Source organism: Antechinus flavipes, chromosome 4 (genome assembly GCF_016432865.1).
Source record: "Antechinus flavipes isolate AdamAnt ecotype Samford, QLD, Australia chromosome 4, AdamAnt_v2, whole genome shotgun sequence".
NCBI classification, from domain to species: Eukaryota; Metazoa; Chordata; class Mammalia; order Dasyuromorphia; family Dasyuridae; genus Antechinus; species Antechinus flavipes.
Window position 1 is genome coordinate 112,917,029 of NC_067401.1, and position 17,293 is coordinate 112,934,321.

At 38.9% G+C, this 17,293-nt stretch overlaps 1 protein-coding gene across 1 annotated transcript; it reads right to left on the minus strand.

Moving 5' to 3' along the window:
* Positions 1-13,996: 13,996 nt before the first annotated feature.
* Positions 13,997-16,792, minus strand: LOC127558712 (protein S100-A12-like). The gene is made up of 3 exons (XM_051991963.1): positions 16,678-16,792; positions 16,041-16,210; positions 13,997-14,416 (listed from the first exon to the last, which is right to left on the minus strand). Exons 2-3 carry the CDS (start codon positions 16,182-16,184, stop codon positions 14,228-14,230), a joined length of 333 nt encoding a protein of 110 aa, XP_051847923.1. The 5' UTR covers positions 16,185-16,210; positions 16,678-16,792; the 3' UTR covers positions 13,997-14,227.
* Between the last annotated feature and the right edge of the window lie 501 nt (positions 16,793-17,293).

The window sequence follows — 17,293 nt, forward strand, 5'->3', positions numbered from 1 at the left end:
AATCTGTTGAATAATAATAATAGTCAGTCAATAAGCATTTATTAAGTGTCTATTATGTTCCAGTTACTGTGCCAAGTGTTGGGGACAAAAGAAAGCCAAAAGGTAATTCCTGATCTTCAGGAGCTCACAATTTATTGAGAGAGACAACATGCAAACAAACATGCACCAATAGATCAAATACAAGATATATAGGAAATAACAGCAGGGGGGAGGTATTAGAATTGAGGGACTGGGAAAGGCTTCCTGCAGAACGTGGGATTTTAGTTGAGACTTGAAGTAAGTCAGGGAAATCAGGAGAAGGTGAGAACAAAGAACATTCCAGGTATGGGGGACAGCCAGAGAGATTGTCTGGAATTGGGAGATGGTGTGTCTTGTTCAAATAATAACAAAGAGGCCAGTGGTACAGGATTGAAAACTATTTGAGGAAGAGATGAAAAAAGTGGTGGGGAGGATGGCTTATGCAGGGCTTTGAATGTCAAACAGGGAATTTTCTATTTATTCCTGGAGGTAATAGGGGGTCATTAGAGTATTTTGAGTGAGAGTGGGAGGAGTGACATGGTTCGATTTGTATTTTAGGAAAACCATTTTGGTTGTTGAATGGGGGATGAATTGATGGGGAAGATTTGCAGCACCAGCATCAACCAACAGGCTATTACATTAATCAAGGCTTGAGGAGATGAGGGCCTATACCAGGTTGTTGGCAGTGTCAGAGGCGAAAAGGAATCATAGAAACACATTAGAAAGGTGAAAATTGACAGGTGTTGGCAATAGATTGAGTTGGGGGTGGTGGTTAAAGATAGTAAAGAACTGAGATTGAAACATCTAGGTGGCAATGTGGGGCCCTGGGAGGAGGATGGTATTTTTGACTGTAACAGAGAAGATTGGAAGAGGGAAGGATCTTTGGGGAAAGATGAGTTTAGTTTTGGACATATTGAGCTTAAGATGTTTACTGGACATCTAGTTCAAGTTGTTTAAAGGGCGGCTGGAGGGATAAGAGTGCAGAGCAGCAGAGATATTGTGATAATTGTCAGCATAGAAATGATAATTGAATGCTGGGAAGCTGATAAAATCACCAAATTGGGTAATGCAGAGGGATAAAAGAAAAGGACCCAGGACAAAACCTTGTGGGACCTCATGTTTAATCAGTTTAACTTGATGAAGATAATAATAATAATAAGGATGATAATGACAATAATAACTAGCATTTATATGATATTTTAAGGTTTGCAAAACATCTTACTGTTAACTCATCTGATCTTCATAAAAACCCTGGGAGGTAGGCACTATTGTTATTTCCCATTTTACAGATGAGGACACTGAGGTAGACAATGGTTAAATTGCTTGCAATAGCTGAGTAAAATGTTGAGACAGGATTTGAACTCAGGTTTCCATAACTGAGTTCAACATTTTATTCGTTGTGCTACCTAGCTTCCTTCACTCATATGATTCCCTATATCCAGCATGAAACTGTGTGTGTCCATGCCAAGGATGTATGTCTACCTGGGTTGTAGCTATATAGCTCATGAGAGGCATTGAGAAGTATCTCTGAACTGCTCCTTTCCAAGAGAGACTGAGATTCCTGACTTGAAGGGAGCAGGAGAAGAGCTATGAGACTGAGCTCTCTTTTTTCCCCTCTCTGAAAACTGGAGAAATAAGCTAGAATGTTATTAGTTTAAGGGTATTAAAATTAGTTAAAATAATATTATTTAAAAGTATAATAGATTCAAAACTAAAAGTACACAGACACAGAGAGAGATACAGAGAAAGAGAGAGAAACAGGGAGATATAGAGAGGGATGGGGGAAAGAAGAGAGGACAGAGAAGAAGAGGGAGAGGGAAAGGACAGAGAGAGACAGAGACAGACATAGAGAAAGAGACAGAGAGAGAGAAAGGGACAAGAGACATGGAGAGAGAGACAGAGACAGAGACACAGAGAGAGACAGAGAGAAAGGGAGAGAGACAGAGAGAGAAAGGGAGACACACACAGAGAGACAGAGAGAGAGAAAGAGAGAGCGAAGAGAGAGAGGAGAGAGAGACACAGAGAGAGAGAGAGAGAGAGAGAGAGAAAGAGAGAGAGAAAGAGAGAGAGACAAAGAAAGAAAGAGAAAGAAGAGAGAGACAGAGACAGAGATAGACACACATAGAGAAAGACAGAGACAGAAAAAGAGACAGAGACAGAGAGAGACAAAGATGCACAGAGACAGAGAGACAGATAGAGAGAAAAAGAGACAGACACAGAGAGAAAGGTAGACAGACAGACAGAGAGAAAGAGAGAACATTGTCTCACCAAAGATGAAATTCTCTTTTCAAAGTCTTTTGGAAAGCAGACTGGAAATTAGGGATATATAAAGAAGCCTGTTTCTCTTACACCTATCTACAAACTCCAAAGTCTTTTTTTCTTTCTACGTATGTCTTTTTCCAAAGAAAGTGAGAATTTCTGGGAAGTTCTATCTGTAAGCAATCTGGAACCAATTCTGCCCTTCACACAGGTCCACAGAACAGTGTCAGCATTCTGACTGATTTAAGATTTTGTCTCTGTCTTCTGCAAATATAAGAACATGCAAAATGCCCCAGGCATGGGTAGAAGCTTAGTTATACCAGAATATTTTATATTTCTCCCAATTTCTATCATTTATGCATAGTGTAATAATGGATCTAAAAATCACAGTTTCTAAGGATTGGATGGTATTTCAGAATGGCTCAATTCCACCACAACTAAGAATCTTGTTATCATCAACTACATATGTCAGCCTTTGGCTGAAGGTCTCCTTTGTTTGAAGAAACTGGAAAAGATGGGAAAGGGGGATTTTTAATCCTCAGGAAATAAATTTAATTCACTTTGATTCAATGAGAATCTGGCTAATTAATCCATTACCAATTAGGGCTTTGGTGTGGGGAGGGACAGAGTAGGGTGTGTGTATATAAGGGAACAGAGATAAGGAAATTTCATCTATGCTTTCATATATGCTTAATCTATCTGAGAACACATGCACTCACATATTTACAGAAACACCTGGAGAGTGAATATATACACACATATATGACAGTGTTGCAATTTCCCCAGGGAATACAAAGCAGAAGTGGTGGGCTAATCAGGGAAGGGGATCCATAGGATTAAGAGCTGGAAGAGACTTTATGAATTAATTAATTCAGAAGTATCACCCACTGAGGCTGCAGGTTGTAAGGTAACTGCAATGTTTTTTTTGGCATGCATTGGAAACTAGATTCAAATGTAATTGAGAAATATTTAGCAAAAAAATACAATAGAACATAATGTTAAAATTATGTGACTTTCTAAGTTAATATGTATTGGCACAGATCTTTATATGCGGTTTAGTAAGCCCCTGTTTCTTTTTTCTACCCTAACATTTATTTTTAATCTTTTCTTTATTTAATTTATTAAATAATATTATATTTTTCCCAATTATATGTAAAAGATATTTTTTCAATAGTATTTTATTTTTCCAAATACATGTAAAGATAGTTTTCAACACTCATTTTTGGAAAACTTTTGTGTTCTAAATCTTTCTGCCTCCCTTTCTTACCTTCCCCTCTCTAAGACAGCAAGCAATCTGATATAGGTTAAATATGTGCAATCCTTGTGAAGATAATTTTAAACATTCATTTTAAATTTTTTTTGAGTTCCAAAATTTCTCTTTCTCCTATCTGAGACAGTAAGCAATTTGACAATAGGTTATACAGTTCAATCATGCAAAACATATTATTGTATTAGTCATTTCATGAAAGAAGACACAGCCCCAAAGGAAAAAAGAAAAACCACAAAAAATACAGAAAGTGAAAAATAGTATGTTTTGATCTGTATTCTGACTCCATTAGTTTTTTCTTTGGAATTGGATAGCATTTTTTCATCACGAGTCTTATGGAACTGTCTTGGATCAATGCATTGCTGAGAAAAGCTAAATCATCATCATTCAGTATTGCTGTTACTGTGTACAATGTTTTCCTGATTCTGCTTGAAGAAGGGACCCTGAAATTTTAAAAATCCTTGAAGGAGAAAGTCTCCTTCAACTCTGCCTCAGTGAGGGACCCCACCTGAGAGAAAGCAAACAAGACAGTTTCATTTTGTTATCTAGCGGGGGTCGGTTCAGTCCTGAAACTCATAGAATTCTATTCAAATTCCAGCCCAAGCTGAAACCCAGCTTGTAGACCTCCACCCACTAGCTCCCTTCAGCTTGTAGCCAAAGCTCCTATTATAAAAGAGCCAATCTAAAGTCCTCTCTTTGCAGAGGTGTCAAACATGCCATGCTATGTCATGCTATGCCAAGGAGCCTTTGCCCACTGGATAATATTCTTTTCCAGTACCACATTCTCTTTATCCTCACCTATTTCCCTAACCAGACTTTATGCCTCTCTGTCAGGATTTACATCCCAATTCCTATAATAAACCTCTTTTATCAATCTAGATTTTTGGGTCTGTAAATTCCTTCACAGAGAATTTCTGTGCCACCAGAAGGGAGTTTTCCAAAACTCCCTACCCTTGTGCTGAATCCCAAGGGGGTGTAGGGGAGCCAAAACTCTCCATTTGGTTCCCTGAACCCCAAACCTGTCACTAGATCTTATCATTTAACTCCCTGACCACCAGAAACTCGATCTCACTTTGGTTCCCTAAACTAGACCTTATCATTTGGTTCCTTACTAAAGGAAACCCCAAAACCTAAACTTCAGCATATGTGATGACCATGTTAGCACCCTGGTTACCTTAAAATCAGCTGGAGTCAGGGTAAGCAAAAGCCCTTGGTCTTTATTCTTGGTCTTTAGGGATAGAAGTGAAGGGAATGGACACAGATCTTCGCCACATTCCTTTTCCCCTCCACCTCCAAAGTGACTCTGGCTTGTCTTACTCCACCCCCTAATTCTTCCCACAATTCTCTGTATACACCAAAAGAATGAATCAGCACAGAAAAGTGGGGAGGGCCATTTTCCAAACATATGCTAAAAGATATTGTCCAGTCGGTAGTTAGCCTTAAGTGCTCAGTTGTCCGACCTCAGTGCATCAACTCAAGAGTTTCAGCCCTTTACAATCATATTCACTTCTTTGTATCTGTTCATGTAAGTTCAGGTTTTTCTGAAATCTGCCTGCTCATTAATTCTCACAGTCCAATACTATTTCAATATAATTGTTTACCGTGTTTCCCCGATAATAAGACCTATCCCGAAAATAAGCCCTCCCCTTACTGTGTAAGATTCTTCTAAAATAAGCCCTCCCCCGAAAATAAGCCCTATTGAGATTGCTACTGTAGTGAAGGTGATCTCCTGTGCTACACGCTACATTACGGTACCCTCTGTATGCACCGTCTCCCCTCCCCCCTCTCTCCCACCCCGGGTGAAACACACGCTGCGCTCCGAGCTGCATCCAATCAGAGCTGCAGCAGTGAACGTGTCATCCTGTTCTTCCCCAGTGATTTGCTTGCTGGCGCCATTGAGAACAGTGCCGCGGAGGAGAGCTGAGGCAGGACAACATAAAAACCCGATATGTAAGCGGAAATGAGGGGGCATGATGGAGGATAAAAGGGGCATGATGGAGGATAAAAGAAGGACTGGTGGTCATAATTTTATTATTCTGTCTGCACGGGTCACCTGTGTTTTGGCAATTTGTTTGGATGGAAAGAAAGCCACATCTCTAATCATCAGTAAGGGCAAGAAAGATAAGATTGAACGTGTATCAGGCATTTATGTTCTTGAAACCAAAAAAGCCTGGTGTACACAAGCTGTTATAAGAAAGTGGGTTGATTTAATGCTGCCACTTGTTATGCAAGGTAACCAAAGAGGTCTGATAATCTGGGATTCAGCCAGCACTCACCGCGCTAAAGAAATGAAGAACTTCCTTGCAGAGAGAAGAATAGATCAAGTAATGATTCCTGCAGGAATGACCGCCTATCTCCAGACCCTTGATATTGCAATAAACAAGCCATTCAAGGACCATTTGGGCATGGAAGTCAATGACTACATTGAAAATAGAATGGAAAGAAATCAGTATGGAAACTTTGTGAAGCCCTGTCTGCAAGAAGTCGTGACTTGGGTGAAGAAGTCATGGGATAAAATTACTGACAGCTGTGTCGCCAAGGCACTACGAGCAGTTTACCTGGACAAGACATGCTCATTTAAAGAGAGCTATATTGCTGGACATGACAGATTGGGTCCACTTCTTCTGAAGGAAATAGAGGCGGAAGACATCCAGGAAGGAATTCAGGGTATGGACATTTATGACGATGTTGTTGAAGAAGATGACATGATCATTATTGAATAAAGGTACTTTTTTTTTGTTCACATTTATCTGTTTATTAAAATTGCTATCAATGTTCATTAAAATAAGCCCTCCCCTGAAAATAAGCCCTCTGGGGTTTTCTGTCCAAAAAAATAATAAGACAGTGTCTTATTATCGGGGAAACACGGTACCACAACTTGCTTAGCCACCTTCCAATTTGCCTAAATTCCCCCTCAATTTCCAATTCTTTGAGGCTCCTGTTTCTAAATGAGTTTGACACCAGTGATCAAATCCCTCATTTTATATATGAGGTCAAGAGAAGTTAAATAATATAAGACAAACATATTAAATATTACACAGGTAGGAAACAGAATAGAGATTTAAACCAGAGCCTTCTGAGTCCAAAGGACTAATTTTGAATACGAAAGTGCCCAGGGTCATACAGTTAGAAAGTGTTAAGTGTCTGAGGCCAAATTTGAACTCAGGTCCTCCTGATCTTAGGGATGGTATTCTGTCCACAGCACCATCTAGCTGTCCTGCAAATATACTTTTACTAACATTTGTTAATCAGAGATCTAATTCAGAACTCAGATGACCTCTTTAGAGTCCTGAATGAGTGGGGAATTTTTGGACAAAATGGTAGTAATCTTGATCATTGGATTATTCAACTCAATTCAATTCAGTTCAGTTCAGTTCAATTCAATTGAATTCAGTTAAAATAACCACTTATTAAGCATTTACTATCAACATAATTCAGTTCTTGGCCTTTATATGTGCTCTTTGAGACCTCTCTCCCTTGCTCATAGTAGCACAGATAATGTAATGACCTGCCTACTGAGGAGAGGAGGCAGGAGGAGGGAAGCAGGTAATGATTTCCAGCAGAGGCTGGGGGATCATTTATCAGGAATATTACAGAGGGGATTCATACTTCGGGTAGGAGTTGGATTAGAAAGATAACTTCTGAACTCTTCCAACCTTACAAATCTATGAAACAATAATGGTTTCCTAAGACCTTACCAGGAAGCAATGATCCTGGCTTGCAACAGTTTCTGGTGGGGCAATCTTACACAAGAATATCACAAACCCTGTTTTGAAGTATACTCCAGAATATAATCCTATCCTCACTAGCTAGGGTTGCTAAATTTTTTGAAAGGAAAAAAAAAGTTCCCCCTATTAGATTTTGACATTCTAGTTACGGAAAGAAAAATAGAGTTGACAAAGCCACTAGTTTCTCAAGTGGAACCTTCTCACTCCTTACACTAATTACTGCCCTGTGCTTCCCTTTAGGTCTGATCTGTCTAGCTTTGAGAGCTCTAATGGATATTGTGCCAGATAAGATCTCAGAAGGCATCAATAAGAATGGACCAAGTGCTCTTTTCATCTTTGAATTTCCCATGCTGAAGATCACACATTGCCTTGTTGCTTAAAACTCCTTTGCTTTTTGGTTTCTTTTTGCTTACTTAGAATTTCCTTCTTCCCCTTTGTAATCACCTTTCCTTTCCTCCTCTCTATTGGTACAGATCTTATTTATCCTTCAAGGCTTGGCTTGCACAATCTCCTTCATTAAGCTGCTTCTCACCACTCCAACTCAAAGCAGCTTTCCCTTCTCAACTCCTGTAGAATTTATTGTCTGATACTACTTGTGGGACATTTATTGCAGCTTTGTGTCATGAGCTATCTTTTTATATATTAGTTTTCTTTTACTAATTAGTCAACTTCATGAAAATGCCCCACAGTTTACCTTTACATAACTCTTAGGGTATTGAACAGTGCTCAGCAATTTCTAGTCAAATGAATGAACTTAAAAAAATGTAGCAGCTGGCATTTACTTTAAAATGCTTTAAGGTTTACAAAGTACTTTCCATGTATTTTTTTATTTTATTCTTACTATAACACTAGGAGATAGCTTCATTTTACAAGTAAGGAAACTGAAGCAAACAGGATTAAGTGACTTGCCCAGAGTCACCCAGTTTATGTGTCTGAAGCTGTGTTTGAACCCAGTCATTTCTGATTTCAAGTTCAGCACTCTATCCATTGTACCACTTAGCAAGTGCCATCTCTTGCTTACCTTCTAAACTTAAAGCATTCTTAAATTTCTGATGTTCTAATTTTTACTCATCTCCTCCATGCATCTTTTCATGTTATCTTCCCTCAACCTCCTCTCCTCTTGTCTCTACCCTTACCTCTGTCAATTTTATCTAGCAGGCCAGAACATATAGCATATGGGAAAATATGAGGGAGGAGAAACAGCTAAATTACAAAGTTAAAAAATGCCTGAGAAAAATAGTTTTGGCAATTTGATTCCATAGAATTTTAGAGAAGGAGACTTTAGAAATCCTAGGCTTGGAGGAAGTAGAGAATTATTTACAACCATATTGGTAGGTAACAAGGCTGGCACCTACCAGATTCCTTAATATACACACTTTATATAAAAATATTTTTATTAGTAACAACCATCACAACCATTTCAATAACTGCAATGCAAAGAGGAATGAAAAGGAGGATTTTATATGAAAACATGAACTTCTGTTATATACCAATGTATATTGTAAACTTATTAAAGTAGCAATGAAAATTGCTTTCTTTTTCCTTGTGCTTCACATCATGCCATACTATCTCCCAAAGGGGAGATAAAGGTAATAGTTCTACCTAATATGGATAAGAAGAAATAGACTAGCTAGTGAATCCAGTGGGTCAGATCTAAAAAGGAAAGGGAATGGAGGAAAAGGAGGGTCTGGATGCATCTGTTTAGAGTGTTGAACCTGTCCTCTTAAGACAGTGATGTTTTAAACTGGAGTCTGAGCTAGGAAACTGCCTGTGTTTCCTTTGAGTTCCGTAGACTGTAGGAGAGAGGGTGAGGCAAAGAGGCAATACTAGAGAAAAATGAGAAAGAAGAGGGAGGTTGGGGATCAGGGTCTCAGTTATTGATGAAAGAAATCTTCCCCAGTTTTATTCTTGGGTGGTAACAATGAGAAGGAACTAATGAGATTCTGTGGTGTTCTCTTCTTTTTTTTTAATATTTTATTTTATTTTATAATAACTTTATATTGACAGAACCCATGCCTGGGTAATTTTTTACAAGATTATCCCTTGCACTTGCTTCTGTTCCGATTTTTCCCCTCCCTCCCTTCATCCCCTCCCCTAGATGGCAAGCAGTCCTATATATGTTAGATATGTTGCAGTATATCCTAGATACAATATATGTTTGCAGAACCGAACAGTTCTCTTGTTGTACAGGGAGAATTGGATTCAGAAGGTAGAAATAACCCGGGAAGAAAAACAAAAATGCAAATAGTTCACATTTGTTTCTCAGTGTTCTTTCTTTGGGTGTAGCTGCTTCTGTCCATCATTTATCAATTGAAACTGAATTAGGTCTCTTTGTCAAGGAAATCTACTTCCATCAGAATACATTCTCATACAATATCGTTGTCGAAGTGTATAATGATCTCCTGGTTCTGCTCATTTCACTTAGCATCAGTTCATGTAAGCCTCGCCAATCCTTGCTGTATTCATCCTACTGGTCATTTCTTACAGAACAATAATATTCCATAACATTCATATACCACAATTTACCCAGCCATTCTCCAATTGATGGGCATCCATTCAATTTCCAGTTTCTAGCCACTACAAACTGTTCTCTTCTTTTTTATAATATATGATGGTTCTCTGGGAGCAGGTTTCTTGGGGAGGTTTTCTGGAGGCAGCCTTAGTTTCAGTTCCAAGTAATAATCACTCCAAAATACTGCCAGCTGATAAAATCCAAACATTTATTTTCTCCTTCCAAGTCTTGTGTCTTTCCTTGGGCCTGGTTAGCTTTCTTTGGCTCCAAGAGCTCTTGTTGCTAGCTTCAGCCTCTCTCTGATTCTTGGTTCTGCCCAACTGCAGATTAGCTTCTCAATCTCCCGAACTGAACTCTCACTCTGTCAATCTTCCATAGTGAGTTCTGGCTGTAGCTCAACTCCGAGTGGTGGCTTCTTCTGAACTGATTCTGTTTGACTGACTGACTGAAGCTCTTTTTATGCTCGGTGTAAAAGGTTGACTCCTTGTTACAAGGTTAACTTTATGTATCTCTTGTACTTGTGAACTCCAATGTGTGAGCCAATGTGTGACCTCTAATGTGTAAACTCTTAAAGGTGCAAACCTAAGCATGGCTTCCATCAATTCCACTTAATACCTTGTTTCAAGTTCTTACCCATAACATCTCCTTGTAGGATCAGATCAATCATTCTGAACCATGTTAAATTAGATAATTATTGTCCCTATCAATTCTAATGACTTAACACTTTGTAAGGATCACAACAAGATTCCATTCAGGAGAAGATAGTGAGAAAATGTTTCCTTTCTCTAGTTTTCAATATTGCAGGAAAGGTATAAGGAGAGTAGAGAAAAAGAAAAAGGATGAGAAATGGGAAGGGAATGGGAAGGGAACTCATAAAATTCTTGTCTGACTAGGTGCTGCTTGACTACTGAGTTTCAGCCCATGCTTCTTCTTGAGCTTCTTTCTGTATTCAGTGTTATAAAATTTGAGAAATGGAAGGAATCTCAAGGGTCATCTGTTTCAAATTATACCTGTGCAGGAATTCCTTCTATATCCTCAACAAGTAGCCATCCTGCCTTCTCTTGAATATCTCCAGTGCTTAGAAACATTGCCTCCAGATATAGTCCATTATACTCTTGGACAACTCTACCTAACAAGAAGTCTTTCCTTATATCAAGCTTTAGTCTATCTTTTTGCTTTCCCCATCTATTGCTTTCAGTTTATCTCTGTGACACTAAGCAGAATAAGTCATGTAGTATGGGCTCCCCTACTCTCACTATTATGCTCATCTTCCTTTGAATCCCATCCAGAGCATCAACATACTTTCAAAAATAAGGGGCCCAGAACTAAATGGAAACATCCCATGTGCAATTTGCCTAGGGCAAAGTACAGGATCCAAAAAGATTTCAACAAGTTAGAATGTTAAGCCAAATCTAACTAGATCAAATTTAATAGGCGTATATGAAATGCCTTATTCTTAGATTAGACAAAAAAAACCAAACTTTCCAAGTACAAGATAGGGAGGCATGGTTGGATAGTGGTTTGTCTGAAAAACAATGAATCTTTTGTAGATGTAAACTCAATGTCAGAAAAAAATGTTATATGGCAGCCAAAAAACTAATGTAATATGAATTAAGAGAAGGGAGGTGATAATCTTGATATATTTTGCTCTGATCAGAACACATCTGGGAGTATGGTTTTTGTTCTAAGCATTATAATTTAGGAAGGATATTGATTAACTGGAGAGTGTCCAGAGGAAGGCAATTAAAACTTGTTTAAAAGACATGTTGAAGGAATGGTTACCTTGGAACAGGGAGGACTTAAGAAGACATGATATCTATATTCAAATATCTGAACATCTATTACATGGTAGAAGAGGAACTGGACTTGTTCTATTTGACTTCTGAGGACAAACAAAATAGTAAAGGATGGAGAGGCAATATTAGGTTTAATATCAGGGGAAAAATACAAAAAGGACCCAACAATTAAAGCTATTCAAAGGTGAAATGGATTACTTTGGGAGGTAAATGGGTTTTCTTTCACTGGAGGTTTTTGAACAAAGGTTGGATGCCCACTTGTTGAGTATGTTCCAGAGGAGTTCATTGCTCAGGTTTAGATGATTAGATGACCTCTGAGATTTCTTCCAACTATGAGAGTTTTCTTTGCTTCTTTGCAGACATGATACCCCTCTAAATGCAACCTCTTTCTCCACCAATTCTGACTTCATCCATTTTTTGACATTTCCCCCTCAATGAAAACAAAGACATTGATTTGTCCTTTGATGAAATACACCAATTAATCCATAACTTTACACCTTGAGTCTGCGTCAACAGCCAGAGTTCCTCAAACTTTTTAAATAGGGGGCCAGTTCACTATCCCTCAGATTGTTGGAGAGCCGGACTATAGTAAAAACAAAAACTTTGTTTTGTGGGCCTTTAAATAAAGAAACTTCATAGCCCTGGGTGAGGGGAATAGTCGTCCTCACCTGCCACATCTGGCCCGCGGGCTGTAGTTTGAGGACCCCTGGTAGACCTTTGAATTGCCAAGGGACCCCTGTTTTGACTCTCTATCCTTTCTCATTTAGTACCTCTGAAAAGCTCATACTTTTAGGTATGTTCACCCTTTTCCCCTCCTTGTTTCTTTCACTTCTCCTGCCTCTTCAGGACTGTGATCTCTGTGTCCTCCATGGAAATATATCATCAACCTGATCATTTTAAGAGATGAAGTGTGCTTTTGTGGGAAGAGTACTGGAACAGAATTCAGAAGACTTGCCCTTTTGTTGTACTGCCACTTATTAGCTATGATGTTGGGATTTCTTTTTTAGGTCTTAGTTTCTCTTCTGTAAATGAAAAAATTGGATTAGATAATTTCTAAGTATCTTCCTTACCTGTTAACTCCCTTCCCCATGTAAGTAAGGATGGCTATTTGTCTGTACTCTCCGAGCCTGGAATTAGTATTCTTTTTTCTATACCATGCTATCTCTTTACCCATGGAGGAAACAATTTGTGTATGCTTTCTTATAGATTATTAGATCTATCTTAGAAATAAAGTAGTTCAGACTTCCTCATTTTATAGGCATGGAAATTGATATCTTGAGAGGATAAATAGTTTGCCCTAGGTCACATGGCAAGATAATGGTAGAAAAAGTACTAGAACCCATATCTCCAGAGTCTTAGCTCAGTATTCTTGTCTTGACACCACACAGTTTCAGTCAATCAGCTTCTTCTAGGAGTGATTCTAGTGGTGGTGATAGGAGCTTGATGGCCCAAGAGAAAGATCAGTTCTGAAATGAGCTCTTAGCCCTGTACCAGGGGCAAAATCAACTCATAAGATTTAAGCTGGTAAGAAGTGTGAGGGAATGGGCTCTTTTTTTTTCTGTAAATGCATTTTTTAGGGGGCATCCAATTTTGACATAGTGGAAAGACCTGTGGACTCAGGGTTAAGGGAACTTGGTTTAAATCACTGGTTCTGCAATTTGCTATCTGAGTAATCTTGGGCAAATAACTTCATTTTTTTGACCTTCAGTTTCCTCATTTGTTAAATGAATAAGTTGGACTAGATAACTTTTAAGGTCCCTTTCAGATTTAAATATATGATTTGTGATGTTTTGATCTGGCCACAGTCTACCTTTCTAGTCTCTTACAGGCAATCTCTGCTCCAATCAAATAAATTTCTAAATATTTTATTTTTTGTTATTTTATATTTGTTAAATATTCTTTGGAATTTTCCCAATCTGCATTTTGCTTAGACTATCTATTCTCAACAACGTAGAATACCTCTCCCTGTTATCCTTCTTTCAGAATCCTGACCAGTCTTTCAGGTTCAGTTTATGTGCCATCTCCTTTCTGAAGCTCTCCTTGATATCCCCAGGCCATGATGATTTAGCCCTCTCCAGAACTCCTATAGCTCTTATGCTTTGTACCTCTCATTTGAGATACATTTTCTGCTTTATACTGTTAAGCTGTATTAGTAACCTTGTCTCTCTAACTTGATTGAACTCCCTAAGGGCATATATTAATCCTGATACATTTTTCTATCCTTGTCTTTGCAACAGTACCTAGCAGTTGTAAGGTTTCAATAAATGGATACACTGATGAACAGCTTTAGAGGGAAACTCACTATTTTAGGGAAACAGTGAGGCAGAATTGATGTGGGTTTTGCCCAATGGATAGAACCTTGGGGAAATAACCCTAAGGTGTGGAAAAAGGGAGAAAGAAGAACTAGAAAAACCAATGGATCAAAGAAAACCTTTATTGTCTCCAATCATATTGCTAAGGGCATTAGGACACCAGCACCCCCTTCCCTATTATTTTTTGCCCTCCTTCTTCTGCCTCTGTGGAGTTGAAACATTTCCTTGATGGGGGGATATGGTAAAGGAAGGAAAGTTGAATGGGAGAGGGAGATTTTGCCTCTCTACCATCAGTGTTAGTGCCCATGTCCACCACCACAGTGAGAACTCCCTGATTACTTTCCCTCCAAGCCAGGCCCGTGGCTGTGATGATCCTTGTCTGGTGCATTTTCATGCATCTTTTCATGAGAGGCCATGGTCAGGCGTGCTATCATCACAGCGTACTCCTTGAAGTTAACATCATTGTCTTGATTTGTATCTAGCTCCTGAAAGAGGCGTGGGACACATTGCAGGTCCTTGGAATTCTGGAACAGAGAGAAGAAAGAGATATGGTTAGTCACTAGAACAAATGGTAAGAAACAAAGTCAATTCATAGCCTGGGACTTCTTCCTGGCAGTAAGCCTGCTTCTCTGGGAGGTCATTGGGAAAACCCCATACTGATTATCCATACTCATGAGGATGGACCCTTAAGAATACAGGATTATGAAAATATTATATCACTATGGGCAGTACAGATGTCCTCCTATTCCCAATCTTCTATAAATAATTTGTAATAATAAAGATAGGGCAAAATAGGACTACCATAAAATTGCAAAACAACTTCATCTATGTAGAGCATCTTCACAGTGAGTGATACCATGAAATTCAGAAACATGATAATACTAAATAATAAGAGGCACCATTTATATAGCACATAAGTACTTTACATGTGCTATCTCATTTGGTCCTCACAATACTACTGACACTAGTATTGTTACTAGCCCCATTGTAAAGAAAGGGTTAAGTGATTAAGTGACTTCCTTATGTTAAGAATTGGGGGTTTAGGTAGCATTTAAACTCAGAGCCTTTCCAGTGTCTTATCTGGTACTCTGCTACATTAGTGGTGTCAGAGTCACATAGAAGTGGATCTCTGATGTATTAATTTAGAAAACCACAAATTAACATTAGCTATGTTATATTATATTTTTAATTATTTTGTTAAAATTTTCCCAATTTAATTTTAATCTGGTTCCAGGCACTCCTTACAGCAAGCAGTTTATTATTTAGCTGCCAGTCTGGGTTGAAATCCTGGCTCAGGCCGATGCTAACACAACCATGGGCAAGTTATTTAATCTCTTGGAAACCTTAGTTTCTCCACTTATAAAATGGGAATAGTAATAGCAACAGTATCTACCTAACAAGATGGTTGAGAGGCACATTCTAAACTTTAAATGCTATATACTATTACTGCTATTTTTTCCTGCCTGGTAAAAGAAAATGAATCCAAGGGCCTTATCCAAATCTTGAGATATAGACTCATCTCTCTTTACTGGGACCAATTCACTCCTACCCTGGCACAATATTTGAACACATCTCTACACCCTGCCTGTGATCTCATAGTTTCTGTCCTTATCCTATATCTGAGATGAAACAGGAATGGGTCTTTTTCTGTTATGGGGGCAGAGAAGGAAGCTCTGGAACATGTAAAATGGCATTCTTGGGTAATAGAAAGATCCCTGGAGTTGGAGAAGTAGGCTTTGAATCTAGACTTTGTTACTAGAGGGCTGTGAAATCTTTGGTAAGTTATTCTCATTTTTTTTTGCCTCTGTTGCTTCATCTGTAGAGTGGGGTGTGGGGTATGAAAGGTTGGACTGGATGATCTAAGATTTCTTCTATTTTAAAGTCTATGATCCTAAGGTTTTTGGGATAATTAAAAAAATTTAGGGCCAGAGAAAATGATCTCCTGCATCTCTGGATTATTCCATCATGGACTCAAAGAGCAATAACCTTCTAGAGTCTCAATGACTCTCAGGAGGCAATCTTTTAGGCACTCAGGCTACTGTCTTAGCCTAAACTAAGGTCTTCCTTTAAGCCCCTGGGACCTGCGAGCCATGCCCTTTTTCTTCCTCCACAGCTTCCCATCTCTTCACCTTTGTCTCCAGTTCTCACCTTGATGAAATGTGGCATCTCTTTGGTCAACAGCTGCTTCATTTCCTTCTTATTCAGAGCATCTCGGTCACCACCCTGGCCTGAGTATTTGTGGAAGGTATCAATGATGATTTTCAGGGAATCTTTCAGTGTACAAGGTTCCATTGTGTTAGTTGACTTTGATCTCTCAACTGCATGGAGAGAAGGAACATGTGAGTCGGGGTGCTGGAATCTGACTCCTTGTTCATTGGTCAAGGAAGGGTTATAGGGACTGGGGGTGGGCAGCTACATAAAGGGAGGTCCAGGGGGCTTTGCCTAATTTGAAAGGGATAGGATGGGATAGATTAGGGGGAGAGACATGCAGGACTTAAGGACCTTCATGCTGGCCAACAAAAGGTTCAGGGGATTATTGTCTACATTAAATAGGAAAGGATGGAATGATTTCAGCTTGGATGGAATGAGAATTCATGAGGGAGGAATTCCTTGAAAGGGGTATCTCTTAAGAAAAATCTGAAGGAGGTTGAAGGGATGCCAAATAGCAAAAAAAGAAGTGGAAGTTGGGAAATAGGGAAAATGCACAAGCTAAGGTTTGTGGGATGGTAGTGGTAAAAGTTCTATCTTCCCTGACCCAGAAAAGTCATTGAGCTCCTTAACTTACCACAAAAGAATCCAGAGGAGAGCTGGCTGCTTCACAGAGAGTCCCACAGAGTGAGTGGGGCAGACCTGACATTTATAGGGATGCCTTGCTTAGGTTCTAGGACTGTTGTCAGTGACAGATGATTTGTTCTTTTCCCCAATGATTGCTTCACAGGTGTTTGGTTTAGTAATTTTGAGCAAGGTTGTCACTGTCCGGAAGGGTGTGTGGGGCAGTATAGAGGTTGGAGGAAGGGGAAGGGGAACTGTTCACATTTCTCCTTTGCCTTTTTGTGAAATTCCAAGTCTCCTCACCCCACCCATACTTCTTCTACCCTTCTCACCCTCCAAGTTGGTTTGGGAGGAAATAAATCAGCCTCTGTCTTCTCACTAGGAAACACTATAGTTTTCACCATCACAACTGGCCTCAAAAGACATTTATCTTATAATTAAGCATATTAGAGTTACCTGCATGTTTCTTATCTTATTTTTTAGGGACTAAGCCCCATGGGGATAGAGAACATGTTTTTTATAAACTTTGTGTTTTCTTTAATTTTGGGTATGGTGTTCTACACATAGTAATTTAAATTTATTAACTAGATAAATTTTTTTAAACTGTCTCCTGTATGCTATGTTTGATG